This window comes from Artibeus jamaicensis, unplaced genomic scaffold (assembly GCF_021234435.1).
Source record: "Artibeus jamaicensis isolate MK-2021 breed Jamaican fruit bat unplaced genomic scaffold, CSHL_Jam_final contig_3174, whole genome shotgun sequence".
Taxonomy (NCBI): Eukaryota; Metazoa; Chordata; class Mammalia; order Chiroptera; family Phyllostomidae; genus Artibeus; species Artibeus jamaicensis.
In genome coordinates, this window is record NW_026521738.1 from 4,829,685 (window position 1) to 4,855,550 (window position 25,866).

Here is a 25,866-nt window from a genome sequence, read left to right on the forward strand (position 1 = left end):
CCCCCAACTGCTCCTCCCCCAGGAGATGAGGGCCTGCACAGCTAAGCACAGGTGGACAGGAGCTGCCGGGTCAGGCCTTCCCGGAAGCAGTCTGCTGGGTCACGGCCCCGGTGCTGGCCCCCGGGGCCTGTGAGTGTGATGGACTGGGGTGTGATGAGCACCTGTGGGAACCCGAGTTGCATGTGGCTGAAGCAGAGGGAATACGGGGAGCTGTTCCTAACTCTCATGGACTAAGCCCTGGGTCTCGAGTTCAGGGAATGATCTTTCCACATCCTCTTGTCCTCAGAACTTTCTGGACGTAATCCCTCTGGCCTCCACAGCAGCACGGCTCATGCTTTTAGCATCTCTGCACTCAGTTTACACCAAGTCCTCCTCACGAGTGCTATGATTCCTTCCCGTGGGACTCTGTGCAACCCTGGCCTTCTGAACTGGGTTCTGGCCAGAAGGGAGCCAGGCTGGACCCAAGGGCCTCTCCCAGAGCCCCTGCTCTAGGGCAGCCGCGCAGGGGGAGGGGCAGGGAGGCCAGCAGGCTGAGCGGAGCGGGCCCAGCCAGCTTTCCTGTCAGACAGGCGCTGCCAATGCGGAGCCAGACGTCAGAACAGGTTTAACCAATTATCCGAGCGCCCCATCTGCTGTCTGGGGTGTGTGTGAGGGTGAGTGCATGTGAGGGTGTCTGGGAGTGTCTGGTCTGGGAAGGCTGTGGGCGTGTGTGCATGAGTGTGGCTGTGGGTGTGTGTGGGCATGCGGCTGAGCATGTGGGCAGCGGCTGGCTGCGTGTCGCGGTCATACTGCCTCATTTATCAAAGACCATGGCTACCTGCTTAGGGTCTTCCTGCCCCCAGACCTGGGGGTCTCCACAGACAACCACTCAGCACCTCAGCCTCTCATTCCCTACTCTCCTCGTCACCGCCCACCCTCAGGCCTCATTAGACCCCCGAATTGTGGCTGCTCTCAGATCACCCATCAGATGTCCTTCCTCACCAGCCCCCGTGTTCTCGCTCAGTTTTCCTCTGCATCTGTGCTTTGACCTACCGGCCCCTCCTGGCCACAGGCACCTCTATTCTCTTGCCAACATCCTCTCGTCCCACTGTTCCTTAGTTGTACCAACCTGGCAAAGTCCTGGACTTGCCCGAACCTGTCTCCCTGCCTGCCCTGGCAACTGAGTCTGTGAGGACATCAGGCGAGCTTGCTGCATGGCAGCCCCGGAGGGCCGAGGCCCCAGCTTCAGCAGAGGCCTCAGTGCTGTTCAAGGGTTCACTCCTGTTCTCCACCGGGGATGTCTCAAATGGCCATCTGGCCATCCTTCTCCCCACGCCTCTTCTCTCCCTTCCCCTCAGCAGAGGACTTTACTTCCATCTTTGGAGAGAAAATAGGGGCAGGGGAAGAGAACAGCTTCACAGCAGTCAGGGGTTTGGCAGGAAGAGATGGTCCCTTTGAATGGGGCACATTGAGGAGAGTTGAATGAAGGAACAATGAACAATTTCCAGAAGCCAACAAGAGATGTTGCAGTACACTGAGGCTAGCAACAGTGGGGAGCCCATACGGCCCTTAGAAAAGAGGCAAGGGGCAGCAGCGGTCACCAGAACCAGAGAGGACAGCTGGACGGAGAGGGTCCCGGAGAGAGCTGTGGCCTTCGGAGCAGCAGGCCCACAGGCCACAGGGGACGCCAGGGGGGATAAAGGCCCCAGTGTCACTCTCCTCCAAACCTCCATTTTCCTGCCGGTGACTCCCAAGGGTCGGGGGTGGACATCAAGTCCATTCGAGTCAGCCTCCTGGGATGGTCAGCTGGTGGGAAAAGGTGCAGAGCTGATCCGGAGGGCCCAGGGAAGCTCGCCTCCCACTCCCCCCCGCAGCTCCCCACCCTCCACCCCACACTGCCAGCACTCAGCTCCTCCTGTCTGCCTGCCTCTGGTCACTCCCCAAGGAGGATTCTCCCCGCACCCCGGAACCTCGCTCTTGGGTGGCTCTTCCTGTTCCTTTTCTGCCTCTGCCTTCTCTTCTGCTCTAACCCATTAGAGTTTTAGTAGGACCAAGGATCTCCCACCTAAAGCCCTCTCAGAGCCCTATGTCACGCCGTAGCCATTGTCATGTCTCTCTGCCCAACCCACAACCAAATTTCTTTAAAGATTAGCTACCCTGGCAGTTGGTGGGAGTCCTGCTAACTTCTCGACCCATGCAGATCTGGCTTTTGCCCTCACCACACTCCACTGAGACCATTATCTGCAGGTCCTTCCAAGGGACACACCCTGTCTTCATGTTTCTTCAACTCTCAGCACCTACTAAGTATGTGGACAACCTCTTACTTAAAGGATGCTCACCTCTTATCCTCTGAGGTACCACACTCTCCTCATCCTCCTCTTGCCTCTCCTATCTGTTTGCCTCGACAAGCACCGTGGCCTGGGCGGCGTAAACAATAGACATCTTCTCTTGGTTCTGGAGGCTGGAAGTCCAAGATCAAAGTGCCAGATGGCTGGTTTTCTCTGAGGCCTCTTTCCTTAGCTTGCAGATGTCTGTCTTGATGTTTACATGGTATTCTTCCTCTATGCACGTCTGTGTCCAAATTTCTTCTTATGAGAACACCAGCCACACTGGATCAGGACCCGCCCTACTGACGTTGTTCTACCCTAATCACCTCTTTCAAGACCTGACCCCCAAATACGGTCGCCTTCTGAGGTACAGGGGATTGAGACTTCGACATCCGAATTTGGGGGGGACACAGTTCATCCCATAACACTTCCTAGCAGCCTCCTGCCTCTGTGTCCAGGCCCTGGAGATGGGGACTCCTGGAGTTGACATCAGGACTTCCTCTCCTCACCCCACATGCTACCCTGGGCAGTTGTTGCTGGTCCTTTAACTCCAGGTGCTCGCAGTGAATGGATGACTTGACGCTCTATATACGCAACCTCCGCCTCCTCCCCAGTTCCAGATAAGCACGCCCATCATCTCCTGACCTCTCAACTTGGTTTTTTTCTTTCTCTTTTTAAAAGATTTTATTTATTTTTAAAGAGAGGGAAAGAGAGGAAGAGAAACATGTATGTTGGTTGCCTTTTGCACACCCCCAACTGGGGACCCGGCCTGCAACCCAGGCATGTGTCCTCACTGGAAATTGAACCAGTGGCCCTTTAGTTTGCAGGTTGGCACTCAATCCACTGAGCCACACTGCCAGGGTTCAACTTGGTTTTCTTACAGGAACCTCTATTGTAAAACAGAATGTATCACCTTCTCTGCAGATTTCTTCTTCCTTCTCTGTTCCTTAGCACCAAGAAATGGCACCACTCTCTACGTCCTCAGCTGCCCAAGCCAGGGACTTGGGGCCATCTTTGACTCCTTTCTGCCACCTTCCCCATGATCAACCACCAAGAGCCGAGCAGTCCCGATATCTTCACTCCTCTCCATTCCCACCCCACTGCCTGGCCCAGGCCCCATGTTCCTCACCTTGACTGCCCAGCAGCCTCCTCCCCAGTCTGCTCAGAGTCTTGCTAGAATCCACGCTACACTCTCCTCTGTAAGCAGATGAACCTCTTCCCAGGGAAAGCCTCTGATGGCTCCCAGCTGTCCATGGCCCTGCGGCAGCTGGCCAGCTTTCACCTCCAGCGTCTTGCTGGTTCTCTAACAACCAAGCTTCTGGCAGCTCAACTCCGGAGGAAGTGAGGGTCCTGCCGTCTTGTCCCCCCCTCTGCCAGGCTTACCTGTGAAGAGGAGAACCAGCTCAAGTGGGTGAGGGGACAGCCCCCTTCCCCCACTTCCTCACTGGATTTGCATGGGGTATTCAAGAGGGTCGTCGGCCTGTTTGCCCTTTTGTCCACCTTCTCTTTCCTCTTTTTGTTCCCTCCTTCTCTCAGTCCCTCCAAATGGCCCAGGGAACCGGGGCTGGCGAGGGTGGGGCGTGGAGGCCCAGACTCTTGCTCAGTCTTCAGGGGTGTCGTTGTGGGGGAGGAGCTAGACTCTGATCTTAGACGAGGCTGCCAGCAGCTGCCTCACCTGGGCACGGGGCATGGAGAGGGAACGGTCCCTGGCCAGTGCCCGGGGAGACACCTGGCACAGCAGGGAAGCAGGGGCATGCAGGGGGTCAGGCCCTGTGGGGCGTGGCCAATAGGGTCCTGTTTTGCGGGCTCATGAGTGAATCGGGGATGGGTGAGATGGCAGGAGCAGCAGCAGCTCCAGGAGGCCGGGGGAAGCCGCATTCTGAAACCGAGGCTGGGCTCCCCAGAGCCTTGAGAAGAGGTCACTCATCACCGCCCTCATCCCCTCGCTTTCTGACTCTCCTTCTAACAGTGGCTTGAGTGGGAGGAGGGAGGCCTGGGGGCCAGCGATGGAAGCCACATTCCTGGAGTGTTAATGATCTCTGAGCTGGGCAGGAGCTGAGACCCCAGACCAGCTAAAAACAACAAACAACTCCCTGGAGGGATTTGTGTATGTCCTGAGACTCAAGGATTTCCGCCCACCCGGATGGGGGGCTGTGGCTAGTGGGGCTCTTAGCAAAGAAATTCCCTGGAGACCAGAAGGCCCCTGACCCAGAAGTATCGCTCAGGGAACAGACCCTTCCCCCACCCCTTTCCCCCTGGTGAGGCCCAGCACCTCTGACACTGGGGAGGGTGAGAGAAGAGTCTGGGTGAGCTCCTCACCTGGTCTCTCCAATCTCCTTACACCAGTCTGGCAAGTGATGCTGTTCTTGACATTTACAGCTAAGGACATCAAGGCTCTGCCAGAGAATACGTTCTGCAAATGTCCGACCCACCCAGAGACGGGGTGGATAAAGGGAGCGACTGTCCAGAAGTCACAGGATTATGCTGGGGCCAAGCTGGGGCTGGAACTTGGGCTGGGCTGACCCCAATCACAGACCCCGCCCCACTGCACGGTCACCCTGCCCTGGGAGGCATCTGCTTCTCCCTGCACGAGCGGAAGATGCTTAAAGGCCCCAGAGAAGAGGCCAGGCCTCACTTTTTCAGGAACTCTGTGACTGCCTTAAAAGGAGGAGCCAGAGCTATCCCGAGGCAGCCAAGCCTGGCCTGAGGGTCTGTGGGGCTTTAGGCAGGGGCAGAGTCCCAGGGCTGGTGGTGGGCACAGTGTGGACACCAGGCACCTCTCCACTGCGCACAAACCTTTCCTTCTCTCTTGGCCCCCAGGCAGGCCAGAATGATCACCCCCAGCACCTTTCTTCTAGGCCCCTTGACATAAACAGTGTGAGAATCTACCAAAATCCCTTACCTACTCCAGCTCCTTACACTGGGGCCCTTAGTAAGCGCTCAGCGACCACTCTGTACAAGGAGTTCCTTCTGCAGAGTTTCAGCTCATCCCTGTTTTCCAGTTTCCTGCCCTCACGGTCCTTTCCTCTCCCCTTCCCTCTGGGCCCCCTCCCAGGTGGGGCCTGGCCCCCCCCACACCCCACCGCCCAGTCTGGGTCTGCACCTTCCTCAGGGGCCTTCCCACACCAATCCTCAGCTGGCCCTTGGTTTGTTCCCACTGTTTCCCTGCCCCCACCTCTCCCACCCATAATTCACAAAGCCAAGCTCCGATGCTTTAAATCCATCGTTTATTGCCCACAGTTCATTAGTATTACATGAATCACAGAGATGCAGAAACTTTCTGAGAAGGTTAAGAAGACACTGCAAAGCAACCTGGGTATGACCGAGGCACGTGTGCTGGTGCCTCACTCGCCGCAGCCCAGGGCTGGAGAGCCACCGTGCCTCTGTCCTCCGGCCCTTCTCCCTTCAGGACCCCACCCTCCGGCAGGCCCAAGGCTCATCACAGGACGCGACCCCCCTACACCCCACAACAGGATGTGGAAAGGGGTCTGTTGGCCGTTTTCACTCAGCAGCCATCTTGCCATCTTGGGCTCTTGGTCCCGGCGCCCACAGACGGTTCTCTGGAAATGGGAGAAGGGCAGCCCCGAGCCTTCAGGAACGTTTGACGTGACCAGAGGACACACCAGAGCTGAGGAACGGCTGCAGGCGCACCCTGAGTTCCGGCACTGCTGGGCCAGCCCTGCCCTGCCTTGGCCTCCGCCCCAGCCATGGACCAGTCTTCCCGTGGGACTCCCTTTCTTCTGGCCTCAGCAGAGCAGGGGATGGAGGCTGCCCAAAAGCTTCCCCTCCTGGTGTTTTCCACAGCAAGGCCAGGGCCCGGCAGCATGGCTCGCTCACTGGATCTCTGTCACCATCGTGATCTCTGTCACTCGTGAGCTATAAGCATCCTTTGCCATCACCACCCCTGCCAGGAGAAGTCCCCCTCACTTTCCGGAAATTGCATTTGGGAGAACGACTGGAAACTATCTGGGAATGACGTAAGTAGGTTATGAGAGGCAGAGGCCACAGGGCTGGGGCTGGGGTGGCCCTGGAGTGGGGCTGTGCCAGGGCAGCCAGCACAGAGCAGGAGTTGGAGAGACCCTATCTCTGCCAGGCCTCTGGAGGGGGTGTGAGTGCAGCGGGGTGGGCAGTTTTGGTTCCAAGGTGAAGTGCCAGAGAATAAGACCTGATGGGGGAGGGGGGCAGGGCAGGCCTGAAGTGAGCTCTGCAGAAGAGGCCCCGTCCCCGGCACACACCTCCAACACACCTGCCTCCCCCGCACTGTGGCACCCCTTCCCTCTGCTGTTTTGTCTTCCATGCTTGCCTCTGCCCTCTCCCCTTCCCCATGGGCACTGACTGGGTGGGCGGCTCCTCGGGACAGTGGGGCCCTCAGGGCAGCACCCTGCAGAGCTAGCTGGGAGGCACCAAGGCCTGGCTGGGACGTGAGGGCGGCCGGGGCTCCTGGTGGGGTGTAGGGTGCCAGTGCCTCACCAACTCACCACAACTTCCAGCGCATTAGGGCGGCCCTAAGGCAGAGCTACCTGAGGCCACGCCCTTGCTGCTCTGCACCAGCCTTTTCCTGCACATACACGTTCCCCTCCAGCCATGTCTTTCCCCAGGTAGAGTCACCAGGGGAGGGGCGGCCCTGTGGCTGCACGTCCAGGGCTCATTCTAGTAGGGGTCATGTGAGGGGTATATTGAGTCCCTTGCTTCCTACCCTGTTCGCCCCCACCTCGGGCCCTGGGGTCCTCTGCAGAGCTGTCGTCTTTCCTGGCTTGCAACGGAAGGGGGCCCGCAGCCAGAGGCAAGGGGCCTCAGAGGTGGTGTAGGGTAAGCGGTGCCTCACACTACTTCCACCTTCAGAACTATAATGTGTTTGGCAAAGGTTAAGTGCTCCCAGGATACAGGGTCACATACAGAACAGCAAAGTCCAGGTTCTGAAGCCAACTGCTGGCCATGCTCCAAGGGGCCTGTCCCTTTTGCAGCCTGCTGTCCTTGTTGGGATGTGCCTGGGATGACTGGCATCTGAGCAGGACAGGCAAAGGTGAGCTCTAGCTGCAAGAGCAGGTAGGAACTCCTCGATCCAGTCCTCTGGTTCCAGACTGGGAGTGGAGGCTCAGAGAAGGGAGTGGGCTTGTCCAAGGTCACACACCAGCCAGAGCCAGCACGTGCTGTTCCAGGGTTGGTGCTTCTTCTCGGATAGGTGCTTAGCCATCTGGCCTTTGTTCTCTGAGGCATCAGACTCTCTTGCTCAGGAAGCAGCGCGATGGGGCAGGCAGCCTCGGTGGCTGGAGAGGCTTCCCAGACGGCAGTCAGCCTGGCTCCAGCCCCACGCTCGGCCAAACAGGGCTTCCAGCCTGGTGCGAGGAAGGAGGATCTTCCTGCACAGGCCAGACTGCATGCCCGTGGTCCCTGCCAAACGTCATTCCTTCTTGGGGCTTCCTGCCTGGAGTGGGGGCTGTCACAGGGGCTTCAAGTACATCAGGGCTCCACAAAGAGTGACACCAGCCCAAGTGTGTCCCTCGGTTTCCTGCAGAGGGATTGGCTCTGCAGGCGTGGCGCGGAGCTTGAAGGCCGGCCACACTCAGAGCCAGCTGCCTGTGGCATCTTCCAGAGGCCTCCAGTGCCCCTTGATTTCCTAAGCCACCTCCTGAGGACCTTGGCCATGGCTGGTTCATCTTTCGAGGTGTAGACAGACGGCCTTCCCTTTTTTCCCCACCCCTGCCCACCCCAGGGAGACATCGGCTTGGCCACAGTAATATCTGAAATCTACTAGCCCAGCCACCAAACCAGCAGTGCAAAGAGCTCTTACTCCCATCACCAGACCACGTGCTAGCAGCACCTGGGCAGCTGCGACCGAGGCTAGATTCTGATAAAAAAAATTTAAAAAAAAAAGTATAAAAGGATCCTAATTCTACCCTGTGGGCACTCTACAATTTTTCAGCTTCACACATAATTGTGCTGAGTAGAGTTTCGACAACCCCACGTAAGGCCCAGAAATGCACTTGATTATTTTCATAGGAAATGTGTCAGAATTCCTCTCCCTTATGTTAACATGTGAATAGATTAGTCTCCCTACCACTGTGGACGGAGACCCTCCCAGGCGGCCCAGGACTGCTGGGGTCAGTTGCCCACCCGCCGCAAGTGCTGCTCACGAGACTCCTTCCCCGCCCCAGCTCCCTCGGCTGGACAGCGCTGCATCCCCAGGCTGGCTGGCCGGCCGCCACTCACAGCCCCTTGTTGTACACCACTGTCCGGCTGCTGGTGGCCCGGGCAATCTCAGGCTCTAACTGGGATGTTTCGATCTGAGGAGAGAGTGAGAACAGAGGGAGGAAAGGGGAGGGGGTGAGAGGGAGGCTGGAGGGGCCCACGATTCTCTGCGCGACCCCGGCACCCAGCCTGGGCCCACACGCGCCGCCCGACACATGTTTTCTCTGCCCTTCTGCCGAGGGGCTCACAGTGCCCCTCCCACCCAGGCCTTGCCTCTTCCTGACAGGGTGTCCATGCAGGTGAACACCCTTTACCCTGGCCTCTGACCTCTACATTTCTCTTGTCTCCATGACCTTGTTCCCTGTGCTGCACTGTCCCCTCCCAGGGCCATGCCCTGGACCTGGTCACCAACCGAGGAGGCTGTACCCAGACTCTTAAATCCAAACCCCACTCTCTCGGACCCCACAGTCCTCTGTCATCCCAGCACCCCACTCACTCTCCCTGTTTTTAGACCACCGAGACCTCAGGCCCTGACTCCCTGCAGCCTGGGTTCACATTCTCGCCCTCCCACTTGGCCATGAGGGGCTATCACTTCAGCCACTCCCTAGCCCCAAGGTTGTTCCAGCCCTGACTAGCAGAACTTTGGGGGACACCAATCATGTAGCCACCTTGTCTCTGCCTGAACCTCCACCTAACGAAGACCATTCAACATTCACTGTCCATGACTTGGCTGAACCCTCACAGTGGCCAGCAACCACCCCACCCCAGGCCACGCTGCCGATCACCTGTCCTCAGCTCCCTGCTCGTCCTGGGCAGATGAGCCTTCCTACCACCTCATGGAAGAACAGAAGGCAACAGAAGGGACCTGTCAGTGTTCTGCCATCAAACCCACGGCCTACTAGTGTCCACACTCTGCCCCACACCTGCCCTCCTGCTACCCCACGGCAACTACCCCTCCCCTCAGAAGTGCTGTGAGCCCCTTGGCAGAAGGGCAGACGCCCCCTCCAAGAGTCCACTCCTGAGTCATCCTCTCTCTTTCCCATCTTTTCAGTTTGCCGACTCCTGCCCGCCAGCATTTCAACACAGATAAGAACCTTCTAAGAACCCCCCACCCTGCCCCGTGACACACTGTTACGACCACCTGGTGTCTCTCCTCCTGGACAACCAAGTTTCTTTAAGGCGTTGTCTCCAGCAGCAGCCGCTCCGCCCCCTCACCTCCCACTGACTTTTCAACCCACAGGAAATCTGGCTTCTATTCCCCCCACATGCCACAAAAACTCTTTTTCTCCAAGGTCGCTGCTAGCCCCCCTTTTTGTGACATCCACTAGACACTTCTCAGGGTCCCTGGTTCGACCTCTTCCTTGTACACACCCCCGGGTTACCCTGAACTTCCGCGTGGCTCCCGGATTTGAGGGGTTTCCCCTGGGTCTCCGCGCACGACTGACTGCGGACGAACCCTTTCTGCGGCTGTCTCTCAGGCACTTTAATCCGACCCATCTAATATGGAACTGAGTCACCCCTGCCCCCACCCACTGCCCATGCCGCTGCCCAATGCCACCCTGGCCACAGACCTGGAGGTGAAGTGAAAGGTGTCACAGCCCAGCCCTGCCTGCAAAGGACTCGGCCGTCCCCAGCTGGGCATGTCAGAGGCCAGACAGGAGGGACTTCGATGTGGACTAGAGCCGGTGGGCAAAGCAGAGCTTCCACAGAAGAAGGACCCTTGCCCTGTAGTCCCCAGGACCCTAGGACCCAGGCTCTGGCCACTGGAGAGGGCCAAACGGACAGGAGTCAGGCTCAAGGCCGGGGCCTCCTCCCCACCCCCCTCCTCCAACCACCTCCTCCAGCCCCACCCCTGCCGGCCTCTGAGTCCCCTCCACTCCACCCGCTCCCCTCGTCCCCGTGCTGCCACTGACACAATGCACAGCGCCCACGCTTAAAAATCTAAATGCTTTTGAAAATGTTTAACCTAGTTAGACAAATTAGCAAAAATTTGTGCAAAACAATTTAGGTATTTAAAATATTCAATGTTTTTAAAAAACTGGAAAACTGTTCTTAGCTTTCAGCTGCAAAAACCAACAAAATATAACATCCCAGCAATCTTGCCATGAGGTGTAACATAACCCTTCGGGAAAGCTGTTAAACAGCTACTGAGGCATCCTGGGAAATAGCACTTCATTTATTCAAATGCACATATGTCAGGCTTTTGCACCATATGTCATTCCAAGCTATTTACAGTAATAATTAAATCTTAATCAACGTTTAACCTCTGTAAAATGTTTGAAGAATCCTAATCACCCTTCAGACTGCACTAATGAAGGAGAAATATATAAACATAAAAGGAAAATGATGCATAGATACCACGCTGGAAAGAACAGTAATTGCAAAATTGTATTTCTTTTAAATATAATCAGTAAATGATGTAAAGTAAGCCAAGGAGTATTTTAAGTTAAGACATCTTGGATGTCAGAGGTGTGAGCAGCTAATTTTGTTCTGCTACCCATAACAGATGTAGCATATTTTATTTTAGTGCCATTATTAGCAACTTCCCATGCCGGCTTTCACTGAAGCACTGAGGCCCACATGGAAATCGGGAGGCTGCTGCTCACCACCATGGTGGAGGATCGCGGGCCAGGGCCACGGCCCGCTGGGCTCGCTCCCCGGAGAGGGCTGGGCCAGGTGACCCCGCCACCCCCCACCATGGAGGCTGTCACAGACCCAGGACCCCCAGGCTTCCCAGGCTCCTCGCTGTGCCGGGGGCAGCAGGTAGGAGGGAGGCCTGGGGAGATGCAGCAGGGAAGGTTCTGGGGGGAGGTGACTGAGGCACTCAGGAGCAGGGGCTTGGGGACAAGAGCTGGCATTGAAGGCTTTTTCCCTCATTTCAACGCAATCCGTTTTCAAGCCCGCAGATGTTTATGGCTGCCAACTCCATACACCAAGGCTGGGCACACAGAGATGGAGAAGCTCAGCCCATGCCCTTGAGAAGCTCCCAGTCTAGGGGAGGAGTCAGATATGAAAGCAGATGGACCCCAGGGAGACAAAGTGCCATGGAAACTGGGGAGGGGGTGGAGTTGCCATGTACTGACGAAAGAGCAAGGAAGGGAGGCTTCTCCGAGGAGGCGGGCCCGGAAGAACAGGGAGGATTTTAGTGCGAGGGCAAGAAAAGCTTGCTGGGCGAAGGCAGAACGACTGGCTGGCCCGCACGGCCTGGCGGTGTGGGCAATGTGGGCCGTGTGGGGTGTGTGACAGGAAACGGAGGTGGGGCCGGCACAGGCAGGCCCTCGCAGGCCATGCGGAGGTGGCAGGGCAGGACCAGGGGAGAGTTCTGGGCAGGGGTGGGCTCCACTCTAGAAGGGTCTCTCTGCGGGTGGAGGATGGACTGGAGGAGTGGGGGGGGGCAGCTGTGGGAATAAGAGAGGGGCCAGGTCGGGTCCGATGGTGCTGCCGCGGGGGTCCTCTCTGAAGATGAAATCCACAGGAGGTGATGGCCAATCCACGCGGGGTAAGAAGGAGGTGTCGAAGATGACTGTGCGTTGGATGACTCCTAATTCCAGCTCAGGAGCTGGGGTGGCTGATGATGCCATCCTCAGAGGCAGGGAATATGGGAGGGGGCGAGTCGGTGGGGTGGGGGGAGGGTGATGGGCTCGGGTTTGGCCACGCTGAGTCCGCCAGGTGGAAAGGACTGAGAAGCACTTAGGTCCCGGGCTCTGGGCAGGGGCCTGGGCAGGAGAACGAGCCCGGGGTGTGTGAGCACAGCCGGAGCCCTGGAGTGCAGGAGCTTGCCCAGGAGAGCAGATGGAAGGGGAGGGTGCCAGGCCTGGGGAACAGGCACATTCGAGGGGTGGGTGTAGGGAACAAGCCCACGATGGCGGCCTTGGCGGATCAGCCCAAGGAGCGGAAGCAATGGCAGGGGTGCCACAGACCCCGGGCAGCGTGGACACTGGGCAAATGGAGTTTTCTAGGTGGTCCCAGTGAGGGCTGAGAGGCTTTGGTCTTGGCACAGGGACATGGCGACCTCTGGAGTCCAGATTTCCTAACCTTTGCTCAGTTCTGACCCCAGTCCCAGCCTCTCACTTCTGTCCTGGGCCAACTCAACTGGCCATTGGTGAAGACCCCTCCTGCTCTCTGGCTGGGCTGGAGGTTGGATCTGTGGCTCACCGTCTTGAGGTCTCCTGGGTGTCAGGACCCCAGGGTTCCTCACCACTGGGCTAGCAAGGGAGGCTGTGGCAGGGACACCTGGGCTACACACCACCTTGAAGGCTGGCTGTGTAAGGCACGGGTCTGTGTCCTCCATGGAAATCACATCCAGGGCCCTGCTCTAGCCCTAACCCACTTCGGGGTCCCCAAAACAGGGCAAAGGGTTGCGGTATTCTCTTGGGGTCCCCCTGCTGTTTGGGGACTGATTGGTAAGAAGCAGAAGCTGGCTGTATGTGCCACATCGGAAGCAAAATGAGGGGTGTGGTGGCTACAGTGGCCCCCGGGCAGGCCGTGGTAGGAGGAAGGACCACCTCTGGGAAGAAGGTGACAAGGGGAAATGGAGCCGGGCAAGAAGTGGCCACAGGGAGAAGGGCTGACCTAGCCCCACTTGAGGGCAGGCAGCAACCTGGGGACCCCTCTGTCTGGCGGGCCCCTCCCCAGGCACCTGATGGCCAGTCAGCAGGGAAGGGGCTGTCTGGGATGGAAAGCCGGAGCCCTGGACGGTGGAGGATACGGGCACCAGTGAGAAGCTGATTACCAGGCAGCACTGGCCGATGGTACACACCCAGCCTCAGAACCAGGGGGGGCACGAGACGTGGGCCTGCTGGGAACATGCCGCCCTGCCGTGACGTAAGCCATGTTGTCCTGCTAGTGTTCCGTGGCTCCGAGACAGAACCCGCACCCTCGCTCTGATGGTCCCTCCTCCCACATCAGGCCCTAACCCCATCCTCCAGACCCAACCAGGCCCTGCTGCTCCCTGTATCAGCTCCCTGCAGGCTTCTGGTTGCATCTAAGGTCAGGGGCCACAAACATGAAGCCCTACGTCCAGGATCCCCTCACCTCCCTTGAGTACCCCAAGGTCTAGCTGGCCCCAGCATTCCCTAGAGCAGCCTGACGGCCTTCCTTTGTGGCAGGGGAAGGGTTAACTCTGAGCTATTTGCCTCTGTCCCCTGGCTCATCTTGGGTGGGGGACCAAAGTCAGGAATGCATTTGGGGCCACCTCTCTGTCTCTGCAGCCCCCAAGCACACACACCTGCAGCCAGCGGCCAGCAGATAGTTTACATATTTGAACCTGGAGCTAAGGTGCCGTAGACATAAACAGGAAACTGGATCCCCAGCCTGTGCCCCATTCTCAGGGGCTTTTACCTACTACAAAGAACTTCCTCCTCCTCGCCTTTTTTCTGGTGGCTTTTCTGCCTCCTTTTCAAAGGCGCGGGGCTGGGGGCCGGGGTGTTCAGCGTGACCCCGTGACACTGCTCAAAGACACCTCCTGCTCCTGGCCAAGGGTTTGGGCCTCTGCGGGTCCACACACGGTGACGACATTGACATGGGGTTCAACACCCAGTCTGGCACCTGGCTGACCCTGTGTGCCTGGGGCCTCTGCCAGGCCTGGAACGAGCTTGCTTCCGAGTAGCCATATCCCTCCCTTTCTCATCAGAGCTGGGCAGGCCTGAGGTCCTGCTCAGACACACACGTCCAGGCCCCACCTTTAAGAATGCTGTCCCGCGTGGTGGGCAGGGGTATTAGGCTAGGGCTCAGAAGCAGCTGAGGCCTGAGCCTGGACCCCTAGGTCAGGCCTCTGGGGCTGGTTCTGGGCTCTCATTGCCTTCTCCATGAATGTCAGACTTCTCGGCTGGACACTCAAGGCCTTCTGCAACCTTCTCCGGGTTCCTCGCCCACTGGCTGCTTTCTATTTCCAGTACACTGTATGTTTAGGCTTTAAGGACTGAGTCCAGCTATATCCTAATCTTCTAAGGCTGCCTCCTCCAGAAAGCCTCCCCTGATCTCCTCAGACCAAATCCATGCTGCCACTTCTGGTGCCCCTGACCTTTATTTCCATCCCCAGCTGTGAATACAGCAGTTCCCCACCTCACCCCACTATGAACTACTCGAGACAGCTCAGTATCCGTGTGTCTTGTGCACTTGTTCTCCTCAATAAAAGTTGAATTACATTGAACCAAGCTCCCCAAGTGCAGGAACCCTGTCTCATACCTTCCCTCCTCCACTGTGGAAGCTCAGACCCCTCCCCATTTTGGAGCTTTGCTCCTCAGTGCCCTCTGGTGGACCAATTTCAAAATCATTCTCTGTCCTCTATCTTCTCAACCCAGGGGCCTCAGTTTGCCCATATGTTCAGTGGGAAGATTTCTTACCCCTGGGGTTGGGATGAGGATAAATCAAGAAACAGATGGAAGAGCCCTTTGGAGGCTTATGTGACGCTACATAAGGACCCTGGTTATTTACCCCAGTGCCCAGGCCCAGTCTTACTGGCATCTTCTCACGGCTCCCAAGTGTGAGCCCTTACTGTGGGCCGGGCATGGTTTAAATACTCTGCACAAAGCAATGCTTTTAATCATCTCAACTTTGCACAACTAAGCCTCCTCCTTTCTCATCGTGAAATCGCCTAAGTATTCTAGAAGGTCCTAGAAAGAACCAGGGAGGGATAGACTGAGAGGCGGCCCCACTGACGCCTGTCATTGGGGCATGTGTGTGCATGTTCGAGCATGTGCTTGTGTGTGGGCCTGTATGCACGTGCAGGTGTGGGGTGGGGGTGCAGGGAACAGGCAACATGACAGGTGGCGTTGGCGTTCCTGGGCTCCAAGCATCCTCGCCATTCCCATCCATCCCCCTGGGGGGTCCTGTGGGCAAACTCCAAGAAAGCAGCGGGCGGGGAGGCAGCAGATTTCTGATGGCAAAAATAGCCCACTTTGGAGTTCAGTAGGGACTGATGAAACCAGTAAATGAGAAAAACCCCAAACAAACATCTCCAAGCAAAGTAGGAGATGGATTTGAGATTGGCAGGGAGGCCCCTGTTCTGGGAGATGGTGAACACCTGTGGACTCAGGGAAAACACAGTGTTCCCTAGGCCCTGCCTCTGGCCTCACACCAGCCCTGAAAAGCAGAAGCAGGATGCAATGAAGTCAAGGTGAGCCCAGTTGATCCACACTCCGTGTTAGGTGTTGAAAAAGAGTGTCAGTTCTCACCCTATGTACCGAGGGAGGGAGATAGGAACTGTTGTCCAGAGGAGGGAGATGGCACATGGGAAATAGTACCAGAGCCTACAGTGTGAGACACATACTGGCAGTGCTCATCAGGGAGGACTTCCTGGAGGAGGGATCATTTCTAGAACAGCTTGAATGAAGACCTGAGCTCTTCCCCAACTCTTCCAATTCTCGAGTGGGACTTCAAAGGCTTTCTCAGAGAAAGAGAGGCAAGTGGGGCAAGACATTTGCTTCTGGTGGGTCGCAGTCCTAGCTAAGTTGATTCATCAAAACCACCCTTTTCCTCAGGACTGGTGGAGAGATGGTGGAGGTTCTGGTACCCACTGAGGGTACCCATATTCCTTTCCTGTGCAGGGAGGCTGTGCCTCTTTGTTTCTTAACTCTGAAAGCTGGGGGCAGAGAAGGGAGGAGTAGGGCTAGGGAGTGAAAAGGGGTGGTTGAGGGGTACCTCATGGACAGCATGGGCCTGGCCTCTACGAGCCACCTTCAGGGGGTAGGGCAGGATGTGAATGGTTGGAAGGACAGGACGAGGGCCTTAGCGTCCTCAGAACATGTTTCTAGTGCCCTGGACCCTCAAGGGCTGAGGTGAGGCGGGGCTACGCTGAGAGGGAGGGCTAGGGGTTAACAGGGCTGCCGTGGAGACTCAGAGCAGGAAGCCCTGGGGGCTCTGACGGTGTCTTTTCTTCCAGTCAAGGTGTTTGGCAGAAGCTGGAGGGGCAAAGGAAGAGGGGGGAGGGGTCCCTGCTGAGATGTCAGGGAAGGCCAAAGGGTAAGAGCCACCAAAGCCAGCAAACCCACAAGCACAGGGCGAACAGGCCCAACGGGATACAGTCCCAGCTGCTCGTGCCCCCACCCCAGCCCGTTGCTGAGGGGAGGCCTGAAGAAGCCCAGCGAGCGACGTCCGAGGTCCCGGAGGAAGGCTAGGCACTGACCGCTCACAAACCAGCACCGCTCTGGCCTGGCCCCAGGAGGTGGCTCTCAGAGAGCACACTGTGCTGCAGACAAGACACCAGAGGGCCAGCATCTGACTCAGGGTCACACAGTCCGCTGTCAGCAATCCGACTCTGGAGCCAGGGCCTGGATTTCTGGTTTCACGTCTAGAATCGTAATGGGCACAGCCAGGAAGAAACTGAGCCCCAGCACCTTACCTTACGGCTGGGGAAACTGAAGTCTTTGAGGTGAAGACCAAAGTCATATGGATAGTTAAAGCTAGGGGATGCCAGCCCTTGGAGGGCAGACCTGGGGGACACCGGCTCACCCCAACCTTACCTGGGGACAGGGCAGTGCCACCAGTGGCCCCCCACTCCCCTGAGCCTCACTCAACCACATAAGAGCCCCACCTTTTCCTGTGGACACATTTCAACCTCACCAAATCAGCTAATTATTGACAGTTGGTGAAGAGGAGATTTCACTTTTTCCTCCTGTTAAACTGCTCCTAATTAGTTCCCTGTCACCAGGCTGGCTCGGCCGCCCGCCGCTTGCCGTTCACGCGGTAAGCCCGCTGCACAGTGCCTCATTAACCTTTTGCTCCTCTCCTGCCGCCTGCCAACAAGATGAAGACAAAAACAGATTGTAGAACAATGGCTGCGGCTTGTATGTGCAGCCCTGTTCCCGAGCCCCCAAGCTCCCGGGGGAAGAGTGGGGTAAAAGAGAGGGTAATGGGGTTGGGGAGGAGCCCAAGAGGAACAGAGGAAGGGAGAAAGAGGCACAAAGACAGACAGAAACAGAAATAAGAGGAATACGGGGAGGGGTCTTGGCCAAGGTACTGCTTCTTGCTCTGGAGAGACATGAGGTTCATTAAACAGGATTAGATGCGCTCCCAGGTGGGGGACATTGCCTATCAGAGTTGGAGAGACATTCACATCCCCTGGTCCAGCCCTTCTGGCAGCCGAGCCCACCATGCGCCCAGAGACTGGACCCTGGACATGTCCCTTGAAGGACCCAAGTCACCAGTGTGTGTATATGTGTATCAAACTATTCTAGAAATGATCCCTCCTCCAGGAAGTCCTCCCTGATGAGCCCACCAGGGTCTGTTTCACCTTGCACATGTAGACTTTGGTGCTGTGTGCTTCCTGTGTCCCATTTCCCTCTCTGAATACACGAGGGTGCCCCTAGGCCCAAGAACTGGCACTCTTTATCAAATGACCACATTTGCCTAGACCCAGAAGCCCAGTCCCCACTGAGGGCAAGGCCAGAAAGGCCATCACAAATCCGGGCCTGGCATGGAAGGGAGGCCTCCACAACCTGCCAGACCTGACATTCTTCTTTGTTGGGATGCTGTCCCCCCACCAGAACAGAGGCTCCCTGGACTGGGGGCTCTGGCGTGGCCCCCCGGCCCCCAGCTATAGGAAGAAGGGGAGAGCACTCGGGGTCTGCGATGTGGGGAACAGACTCTGGGTGTGCTGGGCCTGTCCATGCCTGGGCACTGCCTGGCTGAGCTGGCCTTGGCCAACACCCATGCTTTAATCTGCAGGGCACAGGGCCCACCAGGACAGACTCCACGCTCCCTGCACGGGGCCATGACTGGGGCCCGGAAGGAACCCTGTGCCCCCATCCTTGCACTCCAATTCCTATGGAGGTTCTCCACCACTGCTGGCCGGCAGACAACCCCGCAGCTCTGGGTTAGAGAAGAAAGGCACTAACACCTACTCCAGAAGGGCCCTGTGAAGGGCAGGAGGGGAGTCATCTGGGGCTCAGACTTGGGCCTTCTCATTTCATAGTGAGGCGGGGGTGGACAGGGGAGGCTTACGGAATCCTGCTGTGGGTACAGGGACTATTCCATCATTTCCAACTTTGGACTTCGGGCAAGGAACTTAACCTTGATATGCCTCAGTCTCTTCATTTGTAAACAGGGAATAATATTGGTACCCATCTCATAGGACTATCATGTTCTAGGCCCCTATCTCCCCATCGCAGCCGACCAGACCCTCTACTTACTGGACCCAGGCACCCCATCACTGCCCTCTCCAAGCTCCCAACCTCCAACTCACAAAACACCCAGTGAATAAAATTATTTCTCCTGTTCTCCAGTGGTTTCCCACCCCTGAGTCAAATGCTCTGAACAAAGAGAAACCTAGCTACCATTTTGCCACCCACACTGCCTTGTCTAGCTACATCACCCAGTTCCAAGTCTTTTAACTTCTTCTGGCTTCTTCTGCAGCAGCTCCTTGCGGAGAGCTTTCTTGAAGTGCCCTTGTCCTCAGCATCCATGAAGTCACTCCACTGGGATTCTCCCTCTGCCCCTGGCTGCTCTTGACACCTTTTCTCCCCCTCCACAGTGACCTCGCCCCTTCCTCCACGTCAGTTCCCTCCAGGCACCTGAGGCTCTCTGACTCCAGCCAAAACCTCTCCCCAAAGCCTGAAATGCACAGGTGTCTAGGTAACACCCCTGATGGTCAGTAACACCTGGGACTTGAAGGTTGTCAGGAAGATCTGATGCAAGGCACGTGGAGTTTTCCAGCACGCTGCCTGGCCTAGTAGATGCCTAGTAAATGGTAGCTATTATTATTATTATTATTATTATTATTATTATTATTTGCAATTTTGACTTTAAAATGAGCACCACGTCAATAGGCAGAAATATGAATTTGAAAAGACCAGACAAAACACTCACCCCGGGATTGAAGGTCTTTCCTCAGCCTCTGAGGTGAGTGGATTGAAAAACTTATGCGGAACTCCAAGGCCAGCCAGGCTAGGAACCAGTAATTTCTAAGTTCTCTAATTAATTAATTAGCGTTTCAGCGATTACTCCTGTTGACAACCTTGGTGGCTCTCGACAAGGTTGGGTCAGCTCAAGCAAGTCCAGACGTATTGTGGCAAGTGCCACTTGCTTCCAGGGCGTGAGACATGATCCCCATACGGCAGAAGCAGCATCTCGTTAGAGAATTAATTGGGAGGATGAGTCGGGGGAAACAAGGTCCTCGCAGCCAAATGGCCGATGGCCTTGGTGCTATCAAAACACCCCACAATGCCCAGGCCCACCTGCATCTTCCTGGGGTTGATGCAGGTGAGGAGGGGGCTCCGAAATCACTCCCCACCTGCTTTTCCCAGGGGACAGCCTAATGAGGCAATGACTATCTTGTCCCCAATCTAAAGAAAGAAGCCTGGCTTGCAATGAGAAGGACTTTGGTTAGATACCCAGGAGAACTATGCCTGTCTGAGGCAGGACCGGGGAAGAGAGGAGCCTGTACTTGGTTGGACACGGAACCTATGTGAGGCCAGGGCTGCTCATTAGATGGCTTCCTGCCATCGCTCCATCATCTGACCCGGAGCACAGCCGCCAGAGACCCACAGCACTCCTCGACGCTGCCCCACCGCAGGGCACCCCAGCTCCACGTCTCTCCATTCCCCGCACCTTGGCAGGTCAGGTGGCTGGGTGAGGAAAGACAATCCCACAGAACGAGCAGGTGCGGCATTTCCCGGGAGCTCTGGGCTGGGAGTGGCCGCTGGGGTTTCTTCGCATATCGGCGCCTGGCTTCTGACTTTCAGCTGGTCCCTGGGATGCTCTGGGCATCCATTTCCGCAGCAGAGCCAGCAGGGCAGTAAACTGGATGACCTTTAAAGTCCTTCCTTTCAACAGGGATGGTCTAGGGTTCTGTACTTGGGGTTCCTCGGCCATGGGTCCCTCTCCTATGCAGACAGGCAGAGCCAGCCATGAGAGCTGCTCGAAGCTTCTTAATACAGTGGTGCCTCCAAGCACACAGGGCACTCGGCCCTCATCTAGAATCACAGCCTCAGCGAGCCTGTACAGAGATGCAGTGGCTTCAGGGGGCACCAGGTCTAGCCCTTCCAGGAGGCAAATGCCAGGACCACAGAGAAGTGCCCTCCCTCCCATCTTTGGAGCTTCCAGAAAACCTGGAACCCCGGGCTCCGCCCTGACCATCAAGTAATACCTGTGTAGATTTTGCGGGGTGTGGGAAAGAGGGCAGGGGGGGTGTTCCTGGCTTCATGACGAGGCTGGGCCTTGTGGGCGTGAGGGTACTGCTGGCGCAGGTCACACACCAGGCTCCCCACCGCGGTGTGGCTTGGCCCCCAAGACGGGAGCCCCATCCCATCATAGCTCCCTCTTAAAATTCAGGGGCTCAGTGAAGAGAAGCAACTCCAGGCCTCACCCCCTAGTACTGCAAGGCCTAGAGGCTGGGTCACCAACTGCCACTGTAAGACCCTGGGTCTCCAGTCCTCACAGCCCCAGGTCCAACACCGCAGACCCTGTATTTTTCGCCTTCCTCAACTTCCCTCTGGGAACCGGTACCCCTCCCACCATTTCTTGAGGGTAGAGCAGGGTCAGGTTGCAATCGCAAATTTGGAAGTGGCCACCTCCAGCCAGAGCCTCCACCTGCGCATGAAGTCGGTGAATGCAAATACTAAGTTCACACTCTGACCCCTGGGTCTGCCTCTCCATCACAACCTGCTTTCCCATCAGCTTGCTTGCCCATCTTCACCTCCAGCTGAGATTCCAGGGTCCACTGCTTCTCCTGACCTGTTACCGACCTCCCAAAGGCCCCACCCGGTGGGACAAAACTCTCTGAGTGAGCCCGGTGGCCCTGTCTGGAGCCCGCCCCCAGCACCTCTGGGCGGAGAGGCCCTGCCCACAGCCGTAGGCCTGTGCCCTCCCTCAGCTTTCCCGTCTGCTGGCCCCTGCACAGCCCGTCAGGCTCCCTGACTTCCCGGGTCAGCTGTCTCTCTTCCACTCACCCCTCGGAATGTCTAGAACCTTCTCCATAGCCCTCAAATCTCTCACCTTCCTTCCCCACCCTCTAGCTCAGTCACGAGAATACAGACCAGAAGCTATCAGAACCGCTTCCTTCAACCCTCCACTGGAGCCCCATCCCCAGCTGCACCCGCCCCCCCTTCTGAAGCAGGGAGGGCTTTCTCTCTGCCAAAGGGGGTCCCTGGAACCCCAGCCCTGCTCCGAGGACTCTGCTGCCCCACCTCCTAATCTCCTGTCTTGGTCCCTTCCTCTCCCATCACACAAGTGCCACTTGCTCCTGTTTCAAAAGGGGGGAAATATCTATGAGTCTGCTTCTATTTTGTTTATTTTGTTCATTAGAGTTCACATATACGTGAAATTGTATGGCAGTTGTCTTTCTCTGACTGGCTTACTTTACTGAGCATAATACTCTTTGGGTCCATCCAGGCTATAATGCAAAAGGTAAAATTTCCTTTTTTACAGCTGAGTAGTATTCCACTGTGTAAACGTACCACAGCTTTTTCATTCTCTCATCTATTGATGGGCACCTGGGCTGCTTCCAAATCTTGGCTGTTGTAAATAATGCTGCGATGAACATAAGGGCGCTCGCGGACATGGACAGCGGTGTGGTGATTACAGAGGGAAAGCGGAGTGTGGGGGCAGAAGGGGGCATGCGGGCGATACATGGTGATGGAAGGAGACATCACTTGAGAGATTCCAGGGACCCCCTTTGGCAGAGAGAAAGCCCTCCCTGCTTCAGAAGGGGGAGGCGGGTGCAGCTGGGGATGGGGCTCCAGTGGAGGGTTGAAGGAAGCGGTTCTGATAGCTTCTGGTCTGTAGTCTCGTGACTGAGCTAGAGGGTGGGGGGAGGGAAGGTGAACACACAATACAATACGCAGATGTATTATAGAACTGTACACCTGAATCTCATACAAACTCATGTTATCCAATATCATCCCAATAAATTCAATTAAAAAATTAAAAAAATAATAATGGGAACACAAAAGCCTCTCCCGACCCTCACCTTGCTCCAGCTGCAGGTCTGCTTCTCCCCTCCCCCTCGGCATCAGTGCTGCACCCTCCCACCCTGGTCCCACGCCCACCGGCTGCGCCTGCCCTGGGGACAGGGTTTGCCTTCACCATGGGACACACCTCCCCTCTCAGGAGCGTCTGCCTCTGATTGGCTCACCACCCCGAACCCACCTGGCTTTGTCCTCATCTCCCTGGTCACTGGTCCTTAGGCACTGCCTGCTCCCCAGGACCTGTGTCCTCCCCAGGCTTGCTGGCTGACCCCACCCGCTGCTCCTGATCCCATTACTGATTTTTACGGTGGTGGCCCTGGTTCTGTCTCCCAGACCCAGAGCCAACTCCCCCTCAGGCTCTTCAAACCCCACACATCCATCCGACTCACCACACTGTCCTCCCCCAGACCGGCCCCGCCCCGTGCCTCCAGCCCAGCACGTAGAACCTACATCTGCCTCGCTGGTAAAATCCAGAAAGCCGGGCGTACATCCTGCAGCCCCCTTCCCCTCCCGTCACATGCAGTACATCCATTCTCGTGAAGCTTCCTCCTCACTCTGCCCGAAAGGACCCACTTCTCTTGATGCTCACTGCCAACAGCCTGGTCCAAGCCGCCATCGTCTCTCGCTGGACGCCCGCCACAGCCTCCTGATGGCTGCTTCTCCTCTGGAGCTCCAACCCAGCCTCACAATGCAGCCATGGGGATCGTTCAAAACCAGGAATCTGTGGTCCTGCTTTGCACAGCCCTTCTGATGACAATGACCTCTCTGCTTTGGCTCCTAAGTTCCCGGCGTCAGCTGAGCTCAGGCCCCCTTTACCTGACCCACGTCATCTCGCCCCACTCTGCTGAGATGCAGACCCTCCTCAGCTCCGGGAGATGCTGCCCCACCTCGGTACCTTCACCCCAGGTGACCTCAGCTTATGTGTCCTCCGGGCCCCAGGAAATGCCACTTCCCCCTAGGCTCACCTCCCACATTCAGCTGAGTCGGTCCCATCCTAATACTCCCCATCCTCCATGTTCTATTGCTTCATTGTTTTGTTCACTGCCTCACCCTCAGCTCTGAGAGGTCAGTCTCATTCATGGTTCTAACCCCAGTGCCCGGCCCAGAGCTCAAGAGTCAGCACCGAATAAGTACATACTAATTAACAGCCTAAGGGCATCCTCCTTGTCCTGCCCTTTTAGCCCCTCCCCTCACTGACCTCTGACATCTGTGGGAAGAGGCTGATGGCCAGAGGCAGGGCCAGGCCGAAGGCTGCCAGGCACACGAGACTTTGCACAGGGAGGAGCAGCCGGGGGCGCGCCTGCAGGAGAGCGGTCCTGTGGGCGAGAGAGAAGGAGGCAGCCCCATGAGCCCCGGAGGCAGCACGAGCAGGCCACTAGTCACCACACTGGGTCCCAGGACAGCATGGTTCTGGGCCAGTGCCAGCCCACAGCTCAACAGCTGTGGTGGAATTCTGTCTTTGGGTCTTCTCCAGGTGGCACCCTGTCCCGCAGGCCCTGCCCTAAAGGACACTGCTGGTTGAACTCTCATCCATAAATCATAAGGAGCACGTGTGGGGGGCCCCTCCCATACCCTACCGTGTGTCCAGCCCTGTACATAAAAGGCCACATATTGGGGGGATGACGGAGGAGGCTGTCAGCCCCTGCTCCTGGGGATGCGCAGGACAGTAGGTTCACCTTTGAAGGTAGCACATGATGAAACAGCAAACGAGTCAGAGTATGTGCCAAGTCCAAGGGAGGAAACAAACCACACACACACACACAGGTGCATACATGTGCACACGTGCATGTACATATATGCATACCCATACACAAACATGTGAACACACACACAGCCAGGAGGGGATAACCCTCTTCTGTGTGTGGACACAGAACATCCCCCACTGACCACTTCACTGACTTCAATCCTAGAGCCACACAGAGCGGCAGTGACTTGCCCAAGGCCACGGCTGAGTCCGTGGGTGGCCAGCAGGGCTGCTGCCTGGACTCCTGACTCCCTGTGAGTACTGTCACCCTGTGCTGCTTCTGGCTCCAGCCTTCAGGACCCTTTGCCATCTCTGTCACTAGCATGTCACAGCAGGCACCCACTCTCCATGACAAGTTTCAGAGACAGGATTCCTGGGCAGGACAGGGGTACTGAAAGCTCCCTCCAGGCCCTGGGTGCCCCAGCTCCGAGACAAAGAGGGCGTGCCAGCCAGGGCAGGGGCCACGCCGGCTGGCAGACGCACCTTCAAAGACTGCACTGCCCATCAAAGCCATAGGCTTTTGTACAATCCAGTAGGCCCTTTAGCGAAGACCACTGAGCACTGGACTGGGGGAGGTCTAGGGTGGGCTGCACCCACGGGATGGATGACTGGACGACTTGCCAGGGGATGCTGGGCAGTCACTAAATCCGACCTCTGTTACTGTGTCAGCTTCCACGGGACTGTGGCTGGCTTCTGGCACAACCTGGGGAGAGCTGGGGCTCTCGCCTGGGCCCCACAGGAGCAGGGCTGCCCGTGGCTGCAGGCAGGGGAGAGGCCTTCCCGGGGCGGGGCTTCAGTGCGGGGTGCGGGGCAGGCAGACCACACACTATCCTCACACCCTGGGACAAGAGTCCCAGGGGCGCCTGGCCTTGAGCATGTGGCCAATAGGGAGCAGCAGTTCTCAAGCTCAGTGTTTAGGCAGCTGGTTAAAAATGCAGACTCCCAAGGGTCCCTTCCTCAAGAGATCCTGATTCCGTGGAGACAGCCCTGGGAACCTACCTGCACTTCAAACAGCCCTTCCAGAGTCTAAAACCACACTTCTGAGAAATCTTGGCCCAGGTGTTCCTGCTAAGGCATCAATATGATCCAATTACTTATAAAATCTATGCAAGTAAAAGGCCTTGACATAGTAAGTGTCCAGTAATTGTGCATTATTATTGCCCTTATAACGTGCAGAAAGAGGGAGGACCCTGGTGGCTGGGCTGTCCTCCAGCCCTTCCCACTGGCCCAAGACCCCAATGTCTGTTCAGCTGTTGAATTAAGCCTGAACTGAGTTGTTGGAGAGGAAGGTGTCCACAACAAAGCTTCAGGACAAGGGTGCCCGACAGGCTCAAGCCCTCCAACATGCCCTTGGCCTTGGTCCAGTGGCCCCATCCTCTCCCTCTCTTCCAGGCAAGTCTCACACCATCCATGGACTCAGCTCAAGGCCTCCTTGGCCTCCGTGGAAGTCATGGAGGGGCCAGGAAAAAGGCTGAGATGGACCCTGAGACCTTCATAATGAGGATCAACTTCTGCAGCAGGACAAAGAGACAGGAAACAGGACTCACTCTCGAGACTTGCACACAGGGCTGGAGCCCTGGCCCTCAAGAAGCTTTGGAAGGCAGCGGCCCTCCTGTCCCAGTGGCAGTGAGCAGGACCTCAGTCCCTGAGGGGGATTAGAGCAGGGGGAATGAGGCAGGAAGGTGAAGTCTCTGGAAGCACAGCCCCAAGGGCAAGCAAGGTG

At 56.9% G+C, this 25,866-nt stretch overlaps 1 protein-coding gene across 3 annotated transcripts in view; it reads right to left on the minus strand.

Moving 5' to 3' along the window:
* Nucleotides 1–5,525: 5,525 nt before the first annotated feature.
* SFXN5 (sideroflexin 5) overlaps nucleotides 5,526–25,866 on the minus strand; it is a 100,955-nt gene continuing 80,614 nt past the window's right edge. The window contains exons 13-14 of one of the 3 annotated variants that reach the window (XM_037126265.2): nucleotides 23,598–23,715; nucleotides 5,526–8,590 (exon numbers count right to left, since the gene is read on the minus strand). In XM_037126265.2, the coding sequence (XP_036982160.1) occupies nucleotides 8,513–8,590; nucleotides 23,598–23,715 (196 nt within the window). In that variant the 3' untranslated portion in view covers nucleotides 5,526–8,512. Of the gene's footprint in view, nucleotides 8,591–21,702; nucleotides 22,231–23,597; nucleotides 23,716–25,866 lie in introns of those variants that run through there. The other 2 variants (XM_053663318.1, XM_037126266.2) reach the window with 2 other exon arrangements.